General features: G+C 48.7%; 1 protein-coding gene across 4 annotated transcripts in view; it reads left to right on the forward strand.

The window, feature by feature from the left end:
- Window positions 1-1,255: 1,255 nt before the first annotated feature.
- SLC6A4 (solute carrier family 6 member 4) overlaps window positions 1,256-17,954 on the forward strand; it is a 34,127-nt gene continuing 17,428 nt past the window's right edge. The window contains exons 1-5 of one of the 4 annotated variants that reach the window (XM_057714968.1): window positions 1,429-1,663; window positions 12,877-13,066; window positions 13,831-14,275; window positions 16,475-16,609; window positions 17,634-17,853. In XM_057714968.1, coding sequence (XP_057570951.1) covers window positions 13,933-14,275; window positions 16,475-16,609; window positions 17,634-17,853 — 698 coding nt within the window. In that variant the 5' untranslated portion in view covers window positions 1,429-1,663; window positions 12,877-13,066; window positions 13,831-13,932. Of the gene's footprint in view, window positions 1,664-12,876; window positions 13,067-13,830; window positions 14,276-16,474; window positions 16,610-17,633; window positions 17,854-17,954 lie in introns of all 4 variants that reach the window. The other 3 variants (XM_057714969.1, XM_057714970.1, XM_057714971.1) reach the window with 3 other exon arrangements.

Consider the following 17,954-nt stretch of genomic DNA (forward strand, 5'->3'; position numbering starts at 1 on the left):
CACCCACTGTCTCCCAGTCCTCTCCTCAGAACCACACCTTACACTTGTGTAGCCCCTGTTCACACGGTGCTCACACACTGTGTTCATCTGAAGGGAGGAGCTGCCTATGCGGGCCCTGCCACCCCGGGATTTGGAATTTGGCAGCAGGATGAAATGCCCAAGCTTGCCAGGGAATCGCCAGCCAGCTCACCAGAGCCGCCGCCCGGTGCTCTCTGGAGCCCGCCCCGCTCTCCTTGCAATCACCACGCTGACATCTAGGTGGCACCAAAACCTCACACTGATTCCTCCCAGGTTGGGGTGCCGCCCTCGACCAGGGACAGAGATGTTCCAACTCAGTCTCTCCAGACTCCAGCGCAACTCAGCTGGGTGCCAGCTCAGCTTTCTGCTTCCAGTTCAGTCAAATACAGGCGGGCTGCAAACTTGTAATTGCTGTTTCCTTTCTGCCTTCTACTTGGCTGGGACCCCGGTCTCCTCTGGGGAGAAGTAGGTGGGTCGGCCCTCACCCTCCTATCTCAGCCTCTGGGACATCCCAGAGCACGTACTGCCTCTGTTCTTTTCAAATGTAAAAAATAATGTTACTGAAAAAATTATACGAGAACATTAAGTTCATTTTTAAACTTGTTTAAAAAAAATCAGCAGAGCATTATATACACACGGTTCAACTCAACAGGCTCCTTGTTGACCCTCTTCAGATAAAATATTGTTAACAATTCACCCACTCGCCCAACACCACAGGCAAGTACACGTTTTCCAGATCACCACCCGCACCCTCTGTTCTGATACTGCTTGGAACTGTGGCTGGTTAACAAAATGGGAAAGAATTCTTCATTCATTCATTCCACCTGCAAATAAATATGTGCCGTGGGCCGCTAGGCTGGGCTCTATTGGAGGCACCGGGGATGGCGAGGAAATTAAACAAGGTCCCTTTCGTCTGAGCTCACGTCCCAGCGGTAAAGCCGGACGATGAGTCAGGGGCTAAATCCCAGGAAGGAAAATAGGGCAGGATTCGGGATGCGGGTGATGGGAGGTGTCCGTGGTCAAGGGGGATCGCTCTGAGGACGCCACATCGAGCCGAAACCTAAATCAAATTTTGAGAGCTATTTGCTGGGGGAGGAACTACACCTGTGGGTTGTGGAGCAGCTCCTTCCCTGCCAGGTGAACGAGCACAAGGATTAGGATTCTTGGCTCCGCTCGGCCTGCTGCCCGCCCCTCACCGCCCCGGCTCCCTACCTTCCCGGCACGCTGGCCCTCCCGGGGAGCGAGTGTGTGCGTGCGTGCGTGTGTGAGTGTGTGTGTGTGTGGGGGGGGGGGGTCCTTCACCTCCCCCGGCCGCGGCTCCCCCTCCACTCCTACCCCCAGCAGCCCCGTCCCGGTGAGCGTGCCCATCCCGCATCCCGCATCCCTCCCCTTCCCCAGGAGGAGCGCAGGCCGCGGCCGCGGGGAAACGTAAAGTTTCTGCGGCTCAAAGTGACGCAAAAATTCTTAAAGAGCTCTTTGGCGGCGGATATCTAGAGATCAGACCATGTGAGGGGCCGAGAGTACAAATACGGCCGCGCGGGCGCCGGCACCGGCACCGGCACAGGCAGCGGCGCCTCGGTGCCTCGAGGGCGCAAGGGTCGCCCGCCTCCGAAGCCGCGGACCAGCCTCCACGGACTCCCGGCAGGTGGGTCCGCTCTCCTCCCAGCTTCTAACGCCCACTTCTCTCCGGAACTTCATTCCGCGGGGCCCCTGCGGGCACCGGCGCGGGGGCCTGTGCTGTGGGCGCCGCGCTCTGGGCAGGGCGGGCGCGCACGGAGCCGGCCGCGGGGACCAGGGGACCAGGGGACGCGGGCGGGCGACCGGCTGGGAGCGCTCCCTCGGCCCCGGCGGCCCGGGTGGCCCTGTAGCCCGGGAAGGCCTTTCAGGGCGGTCCTGCGTTCGGGAGGGGGGAAAAGTTGCTTTACTTTCAACCCATGGCTTCTCTTTGCGCTTTACTGACCGCCATCGCGTGCAGGGGCTGTGTGCAGGCAGCTCTGCGGGGAGAGTCCTGGTGGCCGCAGATGCCCAAGTATCTAGAGAAATCTCTGAATGACATTTAAGTGGGACGAGTCTCCGTGCGCTCGGGTGGTTTTCCCCGGCAGAGACGATGCACGCTCAGTCATTCAGAATTTATGTGAAACTCAAAACTCCAGGGAGCTGTTTTACGTGGTTGAAGTGTGTAACCGTCGGTGGCTTGAAAAAATGTGTACCTTCAAATATGTTTTTGAAAAGGCTCTCTGGAGCTAAGGAACACTAAGAAGCAGGTTTCTTTTTGCCCTGGGTCGTCTGCATAATGAATTTTTTTTTCAGTTGGGGTTCTAAAGAATTTCAGAGGGGTGGGATTTCTAAGAGTCGACATTACAAAGGTTTGTGTGTCTGTGTTTTTATGATCAATTTTGTCCAGAAAAATGAATCAGGTCAATGGATTATTTATGAGCTGCTAGCTCTCATCATAGTAAGGCGAGATCAAATATTTAATGTGTTTTGCCTTCAGTTACAAAGGGAAAATGTCTAAGAAAGAAACATTGGGATTTGTGTTTAATGAAATGGAGGGGCGCAGTGGCACGTGGGTGTTTGGGAGTGGAGGGAAACAGCTTTGACTCTGGTTACTGGTAACTCGCTTTTGTGTGAAGCCATTGGTGCTCACAGATTCAAGTTTTCCTACTGCAGACTGGTGGGGTTGGGTGTGTGTGGTTGCTTCTAGCATGGATGGGAGTCAGGTTCTTATGGGGTTGGTGCAAGCTGTCTTGGGCACGGGTTTTCCTCTTTTTTTTTTTTCCACACTGAACCTGAATAAGAGCAGGTTGAATCTGCTTCACCATCAATCAAAAGTCCCCTCAACACTCGGGTGATCGATCCATCTAGGACATTTCAGAGATGTGACACCAGCACAAGATATTCAAACCCATTTCTTTGTCTCCTTGTTTAAAAAGATCTATACTCGGGGAGGGGGTGGGGACAGAATAACATTGAAGTTTTAATGGAATGAGCAAAACCTCAGAAATTCCTCTTTGGGGAATTTTTAGAGTTGTCGGAGCATTTTGATGAAACTCGGAGCGGCATGTCAAAGAGTCACAGGTGGGTGAGGTGACTGAGGAATGGGGGTGCTTGGCTGGGGAGTGTTGTCTCTTACGGTGGGCTTGCAAAAACATCCTGGGTGTCCCCCGCCAGAGAGGAGCACAGGGCCTTCCTGACAGTAAGCCAGCAAATGGCAGTTCTTCTCCTTACTCCTCGAATGGTATAATTTGGGAGAACAAAGGCAGGGCTGCCTGAAGAAGTTTAATTTTAATTTGGCTTGATGAATCAACAGGATATGGCCATGACTTGACTTTTTAAATAAAGATGCCTGGATGGCCAAAGGGAAAATTATGCAGTCACATTTCTGTCCGTTTCAGAAGGTACCTCAGACCTTAATTACTCCCTGTCACAGATCAGCTCCTCTGGGTCTCGAGGTCCTTAGCTCTAAGCGAGGGGTGGGGGGCCGTGCATAACGTGATGTCCGTGTCCCCTCCAGTCCCCCCCACTCACTCTGTGACTGCGACCCTAGCCTCTCTGCTTTAAGCAAACAAGAGTTGAAATGATGGTGCAAAATGCCTGAGGGCCGGGACTCTTTACCCAGATGTTTCCGTCAGATTAGGGTCCTCTGGGGACCCCCGCTTTCACTCTAAGCCAGAGGCTTTGCACACTGACATGCACGAGGTCAGTCCTGCACCTCAACTCTGTCCAGCCAACAGGGGCCTGAGTTCCCCAACTCCTCGAATCGCCTTTGCAACCTGCCCAAGGTGTGGGGCAGGAGAAACAGCTTCCAGGTGGTACAGATTTGGCCTGGGCTGGTTTTCTTTGCCGTCACTGAGCTGTTGCCAGTGGGCTGCACTCCCCTGAGGTTGCTGGTGTTCCACAGGACAGGCTTGGGAGTGGAGTCAAAGCCTGATAAAGAGCCCCTTTTCTCTGTTCCTCGGGCAAGTGATCCCGGCTCACCTGCTCCTGTGGGGAATCCCATTTCTAGGCTTAACCAGGCAAAATAGTACCCTAAGGAAAGAAATCTATCATCTTTCTAGGAGGGAAAGATGGAAAATAGACCCAGGTGGAAAATAGATGAAACAGCATTTTGAAGAACCCTGACGTACATGACTTCTCCTAGTCAGAGGGTGACCTGCTTTGCTAGGGTGGACACGAGACCCACCATCAGCCAGCACAACCCCCGCCCCCATTTCTAGGCAGAGCTCATCAAACTGACCTGGGCCCACAGGGAGAAATGATCTCTGAGTAAAGTCTCCGTGCAGGGGCACTCCCTCTTGCCTGACCTTTGTCAGCTGTCAGCGCCTGGGAAGATGAAGTTTCATTTACTGAACGTCAGCAACATCTTTGTAAAACGAGTGTTTTCCCAGCCCTGTGTCTAATGGGGTGACAAAATGAGTGGAGATAAGCCCTGTGCAGGCAGTCTGGCCGCTTATTTTCTTCTTTCCTTTGGCTCCCCTGGATCTTGACAAGCAGCTCCCTTGCTGCCACCCCAACCCTGGACCAAGGGCACTTGACAGTGGGTATTAAAGCCATAGGCTTTCTAAAAGCTGGCATAGCTTTCCATTAAGCTCTGAAACCCCTGCACTGCAGAGTGAGAGATGAACCCCAGCGACGTGGCGACATAGAGGTGGTGTCCCAAGGCCAGCTTGATGGCCAGGATTCCCAGGCACTGACAAGTGGCAAGTGGTGTGGAGAAGGTCTCCTGGGATCCTGAGGTCCAGGTCTTTGTGTCATCATTTGAGGTAGGAAGGGAAGAGGTGGGGGGTGTGACAAGGCCAGTGGCAGATCTGGGAGAGCCACTGGTGTGCCCTGGGTGAATCCAGAGCTGGAGGCAGGTAGGTGGGCTTGGTGGGAGGGAGCCAGTCAGTACGTCTTTGCCTTCTCCTGTTGTTGTGTGGTCTTTCTGGGCACTTTCAAGGAAAAAGAATGTTGTATTTCCTTTGCTACAGGGCTGCTGCATGAAAATAAACTGATTTTTTCCCCTCTAACTTAGGGATTCCCTAGAATTAGGGGAGGGCAATGCTGGAAGGGGCCTTGCTGGGGAGCTGCTCCGAGTCCTCTGGGGCTTGTTCAAGGTCGCCCAGGGCCCTGAGGACCCGGCCAGGCCTCGAACTTGAGTCTCCTACACGTCTGTTTTTTCTCTCCGCTGGGTGTGTTGTTTTAAACACTAATGGAGTTAGCTGGCTCTTTCCCTTGTTTCAGAGGAAAGGCGCTGGGGCAGGAAGGAAAGGGGAGGGAAGAGAGAGGAGATATGCTATTCCAGGCAGCAGGGAGGTTTGACTGACTGGAGGTTTCCCAGCTCGTCTGAAGGCTAGAGTTATTTTTCTCCCCCCAATTTTTTATTTTTTAATATTTCAACTGAAAAGTTGGTGAAATGGTCCAGTAGAGCTTCACCTAGATTCACCAATTGTTAACATTTTCCCACATTTGTGCCTGCATTTTCTCTCTAGACACAAATCTAATTTTTACATATGTAACATATATAATTTGATACATTATATAAAATATATAATTAAGGAAGTAATATACTATATATGTATGTATAACTTTGTTGTTGAACCTGTCAGAATTTAGACATCCAAATACTTCACCCCATTATGATCATATTTGGAAAACTTAACATTGAAAAAATATTTTTATAGACTATCCAGCCCATATTCAAATTTCCCCCACTATCTCAGTGACGTCCGTTTTAGCTCAGAGGGTTACTTTTTGAGACCATCAACTCCTAGGGATGGGAAACTACCTCTTGCCCTCATCTCAGTGCATCTGAGAACTAGATAAGTTCTGTGTAACGATGAACTGATTTTTCATGAGTGTTCCTGAACTGTGTGTGTGACACACTGTAAAGACAGTTCAGAACCTGACCTAAGAGCATAGGCACCTTCGAGCAACATTACCCACATCACAAACAGCTTGTGGCTGCAGAGGTGGCCCCTGTCCTCCCCTCTCCACTCTGCTGCTGGACCCTGTGTCTCCCCTCACTTAGTTCTCCCCCCTCCCTGCCCCACCCAGAGAGATGGGCCTGGTGCCCCCTTCCTCTGGTCTCCACTCACGTCATATTTAATTCCACTTCAAATCCCTTTCTTCTCCCCTTCCCTCTTCTACCAGCTGCCACAGGTAAATCAGCCCTTATTTCATAACACCCTCTGCCCGGGATTGGTTTTCTCTCTCTCCCATCTCTCCCTCTCTTGGCTTCCTTTGAGGGTCTAATCCTGTCCGTTTCACACAAAAGCAGTCTCAGTAATTAAGACTTTTCCTGTATTAAGGAAAAGAAAAATCTGTGTTTGGAAATGCTCCCATATTTTTAAAAATATTGATTTCTATTTATTGCATAAACTTCATTATAACAACAATAAAACCATAAAAGAGTACTTAGAAAGTGTGACACTCCTACTTCTGCTTAATCTAACACATCACCTCTTCGAGTTTCCCAAGTCTCTTTCCTGGCCTTGTCCATGTTGAAACAAATTACAGCCCCAGAGTGAAAGCAGTTTTGTTTTCTGCAAAAAGTGGTGAGTTGTGTAGTTACATGTAATGAGGGATCTGTGTCCTCAACTTCTAAAGGCACCTCCCACAATTCTACTCACCAGCCTCTCTCCCTCCTTATCCTCTCCTTAAATTTAGTTTTCCTCAGGAACCAGAAAGAATGTTAAATAAATAACTTCTAATCAGTTTAATTGTCACCTCCCACCTGCTTTTGTAGTACTTAAACAATGCTGCATTCTACAGCTTGCATTTTATTAGATGTTTTAGTATTTTCTGGTTAAACTAGGATTTTGTAAACCAGCTTAGGAGGTTAACCACCATTTACAACATTTCTTCCTGTGGGTGCAAGTTCCAAACAAGCAATTTACAAACGAATGTTTGGAACACAGACCTTTGATGGGCATGCCTGCTGGTACTTGTTTCAGAGTCTGAAATCACAACCTGGGCTCTTCGTAGGCTTGTCAGTCTTTTCCAATCCAGAGTTCATGAAAATTATCGTTGTGACAGTCCTCCCTCCGCCCCCGAGATGCACAGCAGATCTTCCTGACGCGTGAGAACTGAGGAGGGGCAGCCCCTTGAGAATGGGACCCGGGAATAAAGAGCAGAGCCTCACCTGAGGCTCATACCTGCCAGCATGGCAGCTGTGGTGCCCTGGGCCCTGAGCCCAGGAAACCCGAAATAGACTGTCTGCGCTGGGAGCAGTGCAGTGCACACACCAGCCGGCAAGTATGTGAGTACAGAAGGTAGAAGCCATGGCCCTTGCTTCCAGGGGAATGCAAAGCAACTAGACATAAAAGGATAACTAATGACACTCAATGATCAGTGAGGAATGGCCATGAGTAGAGAGAGATCATCTTGGGCTGGGGTGGTAAGAGAAAGCTGCGTGGAGGGAGTGGATAGAAACTTAAGCCAGGCCTGGAGGATGCAGGATGATTAGAGGGAGCAAAGGAGCAGGGTGGGGATGCACTGGGCATGCTCAGTGGCCCACCTGCCCCTAATAACCTGGGGTACTTCTTAACAATGAAGCATCCACATGGATTTCTGTATTAGAGTCTCTGAGAGAGTAGCCCAGGAATCTGCTGTTTACAAGTTTCCCAGTGACTCCAAGCCACTGATTGAGACGAAAAAGAACCAGTGAGGGCCCATGGAAGGGGATGGAGGCTGTAGCTTCTGGCTCAAGTGGCCCACTTGTGCTGTGGGCTGCAAATCACTTAGCCTTGTGGGCCCCTGTTTCCCTGTCTGGGGTGAGAAGTAGAAAAGCAGAATGAGCTGCATATATGTGGTGGCAGAGTGGCTGTCAGCTCACTGTCATGTATTGATGCTTTCCATGTGCTAGACACGGAGTTAAGTGTTTGTTGTACCTTAATGCTCACAACAGCCTTTAGGAAGCAGGAATTTTAATGGTCTGCTTTTACACATGAGGATAGGGAAGCTCAGAGTGGTTAAGCAACGTGCCCAAAGTCACACAGCCAGTAAGTGATAGGCCTGGGATTCCGGTGCAGATCTGCGTGACAGGAGAGCCATGGGTTGTGGACACACAGGGACTGTTAAATGATGTCTCAGGAAGGTGGTTAGCCTAGGCTTTCCCATTTGTGTTCACTACAGGAGGGCTGTTTATGCCTATGTATGCCAGATCCAGTTCTTTTTATTAAAGTCAAAATACAGAATCCATTGCACTTGTGCCCAGCCTCTGGAGTGACCTCCACCCCAGCACAAATGGCTAATCCTCTAAATTTCACTCTGTGTGGAAAGAAGCTCGAAGCTATCCTCCCCCAGGGAAGGTTCTAGATAGAGACCCTTTTCCTTTTTCATAGTAGCTGGCCCAAATGGCCCTGAGGATTATAGCCTATTTAATTCCTCTCCAGAAAATTAAACTGTCTCATACAAGGCACTCTTTGGATAAGTAGATGGCTGTGATAGCGGAGTTCATTTCTACCCCTTACCCGTGAAAAACAAGGAGATTTTCTCCACTCTGTCCATTCAGATCGAGCAGTCTCTCTATTTTGCTTGAAAGGCAAGCCCGGAGTCCCCGTGGCTTATGACCCAGAGAACCCAACAGTCCCTTCAACAAATGCAAACCACTGTCCTGCACTGTGGAGACATGAGCCAGAAGCAGTAAAAATCAAGTGTCCGGTGACAGAAGCTGTGCAATAGCAGCAAAAGGCAGGGCTTCCCAGGTGCCGCAGTGGTTAAGAATCCGCCTGCCAGTGCAGGGGACACGGGTTCGAGCCCTGCTCCAGGAAGATCCCACATGCTGCAGAGCAACTAAGCCCATACACCGCAACTACTGAGCCTGCGCTCTAGAGACTGCGAGCCACAACTGCTGAGCCCACGTGCCGCAACGACTGAAGCCCGTGCATCTGGAGCCTGTGCTACACAACAAGAGAAGCCACTGCAATGAGAAGCGGGCACACAGCAATGAAGCGTAGCCCCCACTCGCCACAACTAGAGAAAGCCCGTGCACAGCAACAAAGACACAATGCAGCCAAAATAAATAAAACAAAAAAACGAAAACAAACAAACTGAAAGGCAACTTTGAAGCCAAAAATGCAAGGTATCCAAACATGCTGCACCAAGTCAGCGGAAATCTTGGTTTACAACAGCCTGTGTGGCAGTACTTAGAAGCAGCACCAGCCTCTCCCTCGTTCTGCATGCTGGTGTTTTCCTACCAGTCAGATTTTGGACCTGTACCATGAGCTCCATAAAGGCAGCACTGGGCCTGCCTTGTCTGCAAGAGCCTAGCACATAGTAGGCAGACAATATGTAACTGCTGAATTAGTGATCTGTGGCAGAGGGCCAGGTTCAGTGTTTACCGCGTTACAGGCACCAGGGCTCCGTAACTCCTATCATCCTTGGTGTCTTGGGAACTTTAGACTCCCTCTGAATAGAGAGTGCAAATTGCCACTTGGGTATATGACCTATAATTAATCTTATCTCAGGGGTAAACCCATAATTCATGCCGGTTTGGGATTTTTTTTGTTTCGTTTTGTTTTTGTGTTTGTTTCTTTGAAACTGGAAATTGAGTGTCCTGAGGAATGAACTCACTTTGATCTGGACATGTGAAGTCAAGGTACAAAATTTCTATAGTGTTTCTGCTTAGAATGTGCTGAGGGTCACGGGCATTTCCAAAGGGCTGGGTGGTTTCATGACTAATAACTGTAATTACATGCTTGTTCAGATACTGGTTCCCCTGGCTACAGAGACCGAGTTTGTGGAAACAGGAATGGAGATTTGATCAGGCGAAGTTTAAATAGAAACAATCCCTTTTACTAGGAGGGGAGGCAGAGTGAGTTAGCCCACTGCCTGGGCTGAGAGGAAGCAGGAGTGTGAGCAGAAGGTTGACTGGCATTCTGTCAACTGCACCACCATGCAGCCCCTCCTGTGCGGACCCGTGGGGGGTGAGGCTCCTGCGTGTCAGGCTGCCGTCCCACCATGGAGCTGGGTGACATGAGAGGCCCCACCCACAGCCTGTCACCTGCTCAGCGCCGGAAAATGGCACACATTCAAGGTGCACCGGAAGGCTTGTGGGGCTGTTTCTGGCCACGGAGAAACTCAAGTCTGCCTGGAAGAGGACACAGCTGTAATACTGACATCATTTGTACTCTCTCTACCCAGCAGAATAAAAATACCTTTTAAAGAAGAAAGCTTTGTAGTGAGGTGGACGGACCTAGAGTCTCATTACAGAGTGAAGTAAGCCAGAAAGAGAAAAACAAATACCGTGTGCTAACTCATATATATGGAATCTAAAAAAATGGTACTGATGAACCCAGTGACAGGGCAAGGATAAAGATGCAGATGTAGAGAACGGACTTGAGGACCTGGTGGCGGGGAGCGGGGTGGGGGGGTGGCGCGAAGGGGAAGCTGGGACGAAGTGAGAGTAGCATTGACATATACACTACCAAATGTAAAATAGATGGCTCGTGGGAAGCTGCTGCATAACACGGGGAGATCAACTCAATGATGGGTGATGCCTTAGAGGGCTGGGATAGGGAGGGTGGGAGGGAGTCACGGGAGGGAGGGGATGTGGGGATATGTGTATAAATACAGTTGATTCACTTTGTGGTACAGCAAAAACTGGCACAACAGTGTGAAGCAATTATATTCCAATAAAGAGCTTAAAAAAAAAAAAAAAAGCTTTCAAGAGAGCATTCTCAGAAACCAACCTTAACCTCTCTTCCTCCTATATTCCTGGGCCAGCTCACTCTCAACTGCTGCTATCTGCTGGTCTCAGTGGGAAAAGCTGGCCAGTGCTCTGTAGAATCAGGAAAATGGGAAAGGAGTCCGGATCCACAGGCAGCATCCCGCAGGCAGAAGGGGACCCAGGCCCGGCCATCTGCTCCTGCCTGACAGATTAGTCTTTGGGAGGAGTTTTCTTCTAAAAGGCAGAGGAATGATTTGAAGACAAGGAGATGTGCCTCTCCTGCCTGTTTGGTGGCTTCATGTGGCTGTACCTTGTCTATTTGCACCCTGGGTTCTGTGATTGGGGTGGGAACCCAAAGAGAACCCCCAAAAGCAGAGCTGGATGGAGAGAGACCAGCCTCCGTGGAGAGGCAACCTGAAGTCATGATTGGGCTAAAGGACCCTCTGAACAGGTTTTCTTACGACTTGGCCATTTCAGCTATTGAGATATAGATATATATTTTAATGTTGAGGGATATTTCAGGAAACAAGACCCTTTGTAATGCTCAGCAAAACTAGTCTGGTGTATTATTCTTCTAGGTTGCTCATAACAGTTGCCAAGAAATCAAGATCAGGTACCTTGAGGGCAGAACCCCTGAGAACCTTAAAGAACATACATTGCCTCACCGAAGCTCACCAGCCCACACACATTTTCCAGCTTCCTGCAGAGTGCCCCAAGGGAGGAAGTAAATGAAATCTAGAACAAACCACACGACTCTTACAACAAGCAGGAGGGTGACGGAGCCACTGTATGGCTAAACGTTAATTCCGCCAACGTATTCTTCGGAACTGGGCGATGTTTCCCTTCTAGAGGCCGTGGTGGACATGCCAGAGAAAGGTTGGGTGATACAGTTGCTCTTTGAGCGTCAATTTAAATGAGAGGAAAGTTACAATATTAGAGATAGGAAGATGTTCCTATGGAAAATTTGGGGTAACATTTTGAAGGTGAAGAAAGGCCAGGGAAGGGGGGCCTCCATCACAGGCAGGATCTTGTCAGCTGGGTGCCATCTGACCATCGGCACGTGGTAAAGCTCTATCTCTGCCATCTGGTCTGCAAGTTCTTTAGTGTTTAATGTGGAAAACATGCCGTTGATATAGGCTAGAGGGAAGTACAGAGGTCTTCTTCAAACAACACAAGCAGAGACTGCCAAGTTCAGGTTTAATTTGGCTGTGTATTTAAATATATTGACATCTCAACATCTCTCTCAAAAAAAAAAAGAACTTAAAGTAAAAATCTCTTAGGCTGGTAAATGGTTCCTTATGGTGAATGAGAGGATGTATGGTTATTTAAAAAGGCCATCAAGTCTAGTCAAGGCCCCAGGGAAAGGGTGGGGGCAGGGAAGGCTGGACAGCAGCATAAAGATAAGCAGAATGGGTTTTTATCTAGATCACTCTTTGTCAGATATTCATATCCTTCTACGGATCACATTTTCCTCCTTGAGCCCAGGATAGGATGGGGGATAGGGGCCAGTTAGATAGGGTAGAACCCAGGACACCTACCCCACCCCATTACACACACACACACCCTCGCTATATAGAGCTGCTTTACCTCGTTGCTGGAGTATTTTTGGCATCAATCAATCCCCTTAAAATTTTTAGTTTCTACTTTACAGGAAGAGACTACCCAGTAAACATGAAACTCTAATTACCTGCATCCCCTGTATTCATTACGAATCCTTGCCAATATGTATGTGCATAGCCATCAGTGTGAATCTGTGACTTTGTGTTCTAATTTTTCACTTACTATGTTTTTGTCTCCACCTGTCCCATTGTGGATAGTTAGGTTGTAGTCACCAAAAGCCCCACCAGGGTAGGAGACATACACTGCCATTTTTATGAGCTTCCAGTTCCTAGCCAGCCTCTGACTGTTGGGTTTGGAGGATTTGTATCAGATCTTTGCCGTTATGGATCGCGGTAGCAGTCATCCCTGGACATCTTTTCCTAGAAAGGTATAATGTGATGTGAGCGAAACAGAAACATGTTTCCATTCCAAACTGTTTCAAGTTTGAAAAGTTCAATCCCAGAAGAGTGAAGCTAGCTGGAAGGTCCTGGCTCCTTACTACTTTATAACAGGTCATAGGTTTAAAGTCCCAAAGGGCTCGGATTTCTACCCCATGTTTGACGTCTCAGAGAGCTGAGCTGACTTCCCTGCATTCTGGCCCACGGCAGTGACATGAAAGTACGGCAGCCCCGAGGCATGTGGGGACAGAGACAGCAGTCTCGCCGGCATCTGTAACCTGCAAGTTCTTCCCTCTGGCTCTTCCGGCGTGGATGAGAGGTGACCCCGCCTGCCCAGTGTTGCAGAATTACAAGTGGATTAGCCTCAGGAGTTGCTGGGGAGTGGCAAGAAGAATGAATGGTGAGCAGCAGTGCCATTTAAGGCTCAGTGGGACTTGCAGAGGCATGATGGGAACGCTGAAAGGCGAGGCACAGATGGGCTATACACAGCTGGAGGCAGCTAGAATCTGCCCCAAGGTTTCTAAGAGCTGGGCTCCAAGAAGCGTGAAAAAGTCTGCAGCTAAGGAGCTAGGGGTGCTTCACAAAGGGTGGCCTTTTCACCTCTCTCCTATGCTCTTTTCCTTTTTAAGCCACACCTATAGTTTATATAAAATATACTTTGAGTGTTCAGCTTAAATGATGGAGAGGACTGTCCTTACCTATTTGCAGCCAGAAACTGCTTCTTGGTTATCTTTTCCCAGCACAGCATCCAAGACAAAGTTAAGTGCTCTGCAAAATTTCCTTGAAGTGGGGCCTCTTATGTTCTTCTGAGTCACTGGTAAACTCCAGGGTGGAATTCCAGTCCCTCAAATTGAGGTCAATACTTTGTTCTTTATAGAGCCTATGCAAAACCTCGGTTATTTGCTGTCTACTTTTGTTTGTCTTACGGTTTTGTTTTTTCTTTCCCAAATTACTTGGTTGTGATTTGATAGCTCACATAGGTTGAAAATGTAGCTGATTTTATTGACTCTCATGTAGCAAATAGGTTATAGACTCTCATGTCTCACTGTTAATAGATGCCTTTGTAATCCCATTAACTAATGTAGTTCAAGATTTATGATGAGTTACCAAAAACAAATAAAATGCCTAAGTCTGTTCTTCTTCCTCTGTGTGCCTTTCCAACAGAGTTCTCAACCCCACTGATATAAAGTGCTGAGGAAATCCACGCACAAGAACTTAGGCCAGTCCTTGGCACATGGGCCTCAGCAGCATCTACTAGCCAACAGGATGGAGACCACACCCTTAAATTCCCAGAAGGAGCTGTCAGCATATAAGGATGCAGAAGATTGTCAAGAAAACGGTGTTCTACAGAAGGGTGTCCCTGCTTCTGGGGATAAGGTGGAGTCTGGCCAAATCTCTAATGGTTACTCAGCGGTTCCGAACCCCGGTGCAGGAGATGACACGCAGCGCTCCATCCCGGCTGCCACCACTACCCTAGTGGCTGAGGTTCATCCAGGAGAACGGGAGACATGGGGCAAGAAGGTGGATTTCCTTCTCTCTGTCGTTGGCTACGCCGTGGACCTGGGCAATGTCTGGCGCTTTCCCTACATCTGTTACCAGAATGGAGGGGGTTAGTATCATGGGCCGTGAGCAGAGGCTGTGACCTGGGGGTAGTCTGTAGATCCTCATAGGAGGCCAGGGGATATATCATGTCTTTGTGGTCTTGTTTAACTGATATGAATCTGGGAACATGATTGCTTAGACTTTTAAGCTAGTCTAAAAGACAACTCTCCAGGAAGCCAAAACTTTAAGTCAGCACGTCTGCGGCTCTCTGGGTCATGAAGTTGAATGAGAGCTCTCCCAAACTTGACCTCACCAGATTTTTAGCATCATTAGTGCTTCGTCTGTGGAAGAGCCCCCTTCTCGTCCCTGCATTATACAAGCCCTGCTCTCTACCAAGTGAGACGTGAGGGAGAGTGAGCATCAGCCCTGTGCTGAGTTCTTTCACTCCTGCTGGCCAGTTCTGTTCAGAAGAGTCCAGAGAGGTTAGATCTGTGAAAGGAAAAATCGGTAGGTGGCTCCAGGGTCCCAGATCCTCCTGAGCCTTTGGATCTGTGTGAGGTCAGACAAGGCGTCAGCTCAGGTCCAGAGTCTTAAGTTATAATCTGGGTGTGATCCGTAGCTTAATCCAGCCACGTTAATGCCAACCCCAAACCATATATGGACATGCCTTATAGCTCCTACAAGACTATTGGATTTTTGAGTCCAGAGACAGTTTCTTGTTTCTCCTACTACCTCTAATGCCTCCAGAGCAGTTTATTGGTAGATTATCAAAAATAGTAGCTGACTGTAGGCATGGATATGGGAGCCCCAGAGAGCAGAGCAAGGGTGAAAGAGTAGGTAGATATGGGGCCTCTGTTTTGACAATGGATTTGCTATCAGAATAGGAAAATGACCAGAAATGGGAGTCAGATCAGTCAGTAATTATTTTGACAGAAGCTTTGGCAACAGATTTAGGAGGGCAACTAAAATGAGGTTTGTGGGATAATTCGTTTGTGTCCCCCACATTTCCTCCACGACCTGACACGGAGTTGCTTGGATCTGCTGCATCTTTTAAGGACCTGGGTCCATTCAGCTGCAAAGGCTGTTCCAGGGGGGCCTGGGAAGCCCAGTGCTCCGGCCTGGGAGGAGCAGAAGTTGGAATCATGTTGTCTCCAGCTTGGGGGGGACCCGCCTTTAGCCTAAGCATTATATAAGGGGCTGGGTCACTGGTGATGTCTCCCCTACACTCATTCCCTACTGTAAAGCCAATCAAGCAAAGCCTTTGGACAAATGCCACTGTGAGGACACAACGTGGTTATTATTCTCAAGCCAGATTTACCCAGTGTGATTGTAAGTTAGATGAAACCTTTCTGAGTGCACAGATTTCAGATTTCTAGGTTCAGGACACTTTATGGGAGGGAAAAGTCACAGCCGGCCCACCCTTTGGGCTGAAACTCAGGTTGCAGGTGAGCAATCCCCAGCGTGGTGTTTCCAAATTCTGTCTCAGCCACGAGAGCCAGGAGACACCAGCGTCTCCAGTGATGCAGCAGTTCTGTGCTTTCTTGTTCTGTAGCAAACTACCTGCAAATTTCAGCCACACCTGCAAATCTGGTTCAAGAGGGAGAATTCTGGCTCCGTGGAATCATGGAAATATAACCAAACATCAATAATCAAGTGTCTGGAGCCAGGGATACAGATGAACAAAGATACTAATTCAGTGACTTGTAGACTGTTGCAGCTGCTGTGGAGGTTGTCACAGGAGATCTGTTCCAAGGGTCCCAAATGTTGGTCCATGTACTGGTTGCATCAGAATCACTTGGGGAGTTTAAAAAAATCTGGGTTATACTCATACCCAGATTCTGAAGCTTCTGCTTTAGGAGGTTAGGGTGGGTGTATGTTTTTAAGTGTAACAGTGATCATGATGCATGGTTGGGTTTGGGGACCTCAGTTCTCCTCAACCCCATCATTTTCTAGTGGAGGAAATAGAGGCCCACAGAGAAGGGTCCTCCAGGCAGTTAGAAGTGAAACTGGTCCCAGTGCCTGTTCTGTTGACTCCCATACCCAGCTTCCTTTCCATGTGCTCTCTGCCTTCTCCCAAACCTCACTTCACTGTGGAGCTCTGTCTCCTACTACTTTTGGCAAAGCACTAAGACCAGGGGAGCACTGTGTGGGGTCACTCAGGACAGGGTGGCTTCATGACTGGAGCATAGCTCTGTGTGTCCAGATTGGTCGGGCTGTCCTGGAACAGACATGGGCAGGGAGTGAAATGGTCTTTCATCTGCCTCAGGGGCATTCCTCCTCCCCTACACGATCATGGCCATTTTCGGGGGGATCCCGCTCTTCTACATGGAGCTCGTGCTGGGCCAGTACCACCGAAATGGATGCATTTCGATATGGAGGAAAATCTGCCCAATTTTCAAAGGTAACAGAAAGGCTTGGGTGGGTGAGTGGTTCCTCCAAGGAAGTGATGATTTCTATCTGTGGGTGGGAACTGGGGGCCTTCTTCTGCAATCAGTTAGGTCTTAGGTATCCCTGGGAGATAACTTGAGTAATTGAGGTTTTGACTGCTCAAGCAGTATGAGATTGTTAAAGCAAAATAGAATAAATGGCAATTAAAAGTAAACTATGCCCATCAATAAATGAATGGATAAAGAAGATGTGGCATATATATACAATGGAATATTACTCAGCTATCAAAAGGGATGAGATGGAGCTATATGTCATGAGGTGGATAGACTTAGAGTCTGTCATACAGAGTGAAGTAAGTCAGAAAGAGAAAGACAAATATTGTATGCTAACTCACATACATGGAATCTAAAAATGGTACTGATGAACTCAGTGACAAGAATAAGGAAGCAGATGCAGAGAATGGACTGGAGAACTCGAGGTTTGGGAGGGCGCGGGGGGTGAAGGGGAAGCTGAGACGAAGCGAGAGAGTAGCATAGACACATATATACTACCAACTGTAAAATAGATAGCCAGTAGGAAGTTGTTATATAACAAAGGGACTTCAACTCGAGGATGGAAGATGCCTTAGAGGACTGGGATGGGGAGGACGGGGGCGGGGGGGGGGACTCGAGGGAGGGTGGGGGGGGAGTCGAGGGATGGAGGGAATATGGGGATATGTGTATAAAAACAGATGATTGAACTTGGTGTCCCCCCCCAAAATAATAAATAAATAAATAAAATTTAAAAAGAAAAAAAAGTAAACTAAATAGAAAAAGCATTAATAGCATGCACACACATTTTCTAAAACGTGTAACCTTGAAAATACAAATAATGAATATACCACATTGCCACTTTTCCACCATCTCCCACGGTCTTTGGGGGATGAAATGAATGGTAGCCCCACCTTTTACCCCATCACCTGGGCTGCAGTGCCTCCCATGCTCTTCTTAACTGCTGGGCTGCCCTTGAAACTTGGCCTCTCTCACCCTCTCTCCCAGGGATCGGTTACGCCATCTGCATCATTGCCTTTTACATCGCCTCCTACTACAACACCATCATGGCCTGGGCACTCTACTACCTCATCTCCTCTTTCACGGACCAGCTGCCTTGGACCAGCTGTAAGAACCCCTGGAACACTGGCAATTGCACCAACTACTTCTCTGAGGACAACATCACCTGGATGCTCCACTCAACATCCCCTGCAGAAGAATTTTACACGTAAGTGCATGTAAGTGAGGGGGTGGCCTGTTAGGGGCAGGCCACACCCCCGGGCTTTGGCTTCTTAGGAGGGAGGTGGGAGTCAAGGGCTCTTTGCCTCT

This window comes from Hippopotamus amphibius, chromosome 17 (assembly GCF_030028045.1).
Source record: "Hippopotamus amphibius kiboko isolate mHipAmp2 chromosome 17, mHipAmp2.hap2, whole genome shotgun sequence".
NCBI lineage: Eukaryota > Metazoa > Chordata > Mammalia > Artiodactyla > Hippopotamidae > Hippopotamus > Hippopotamus amphibius.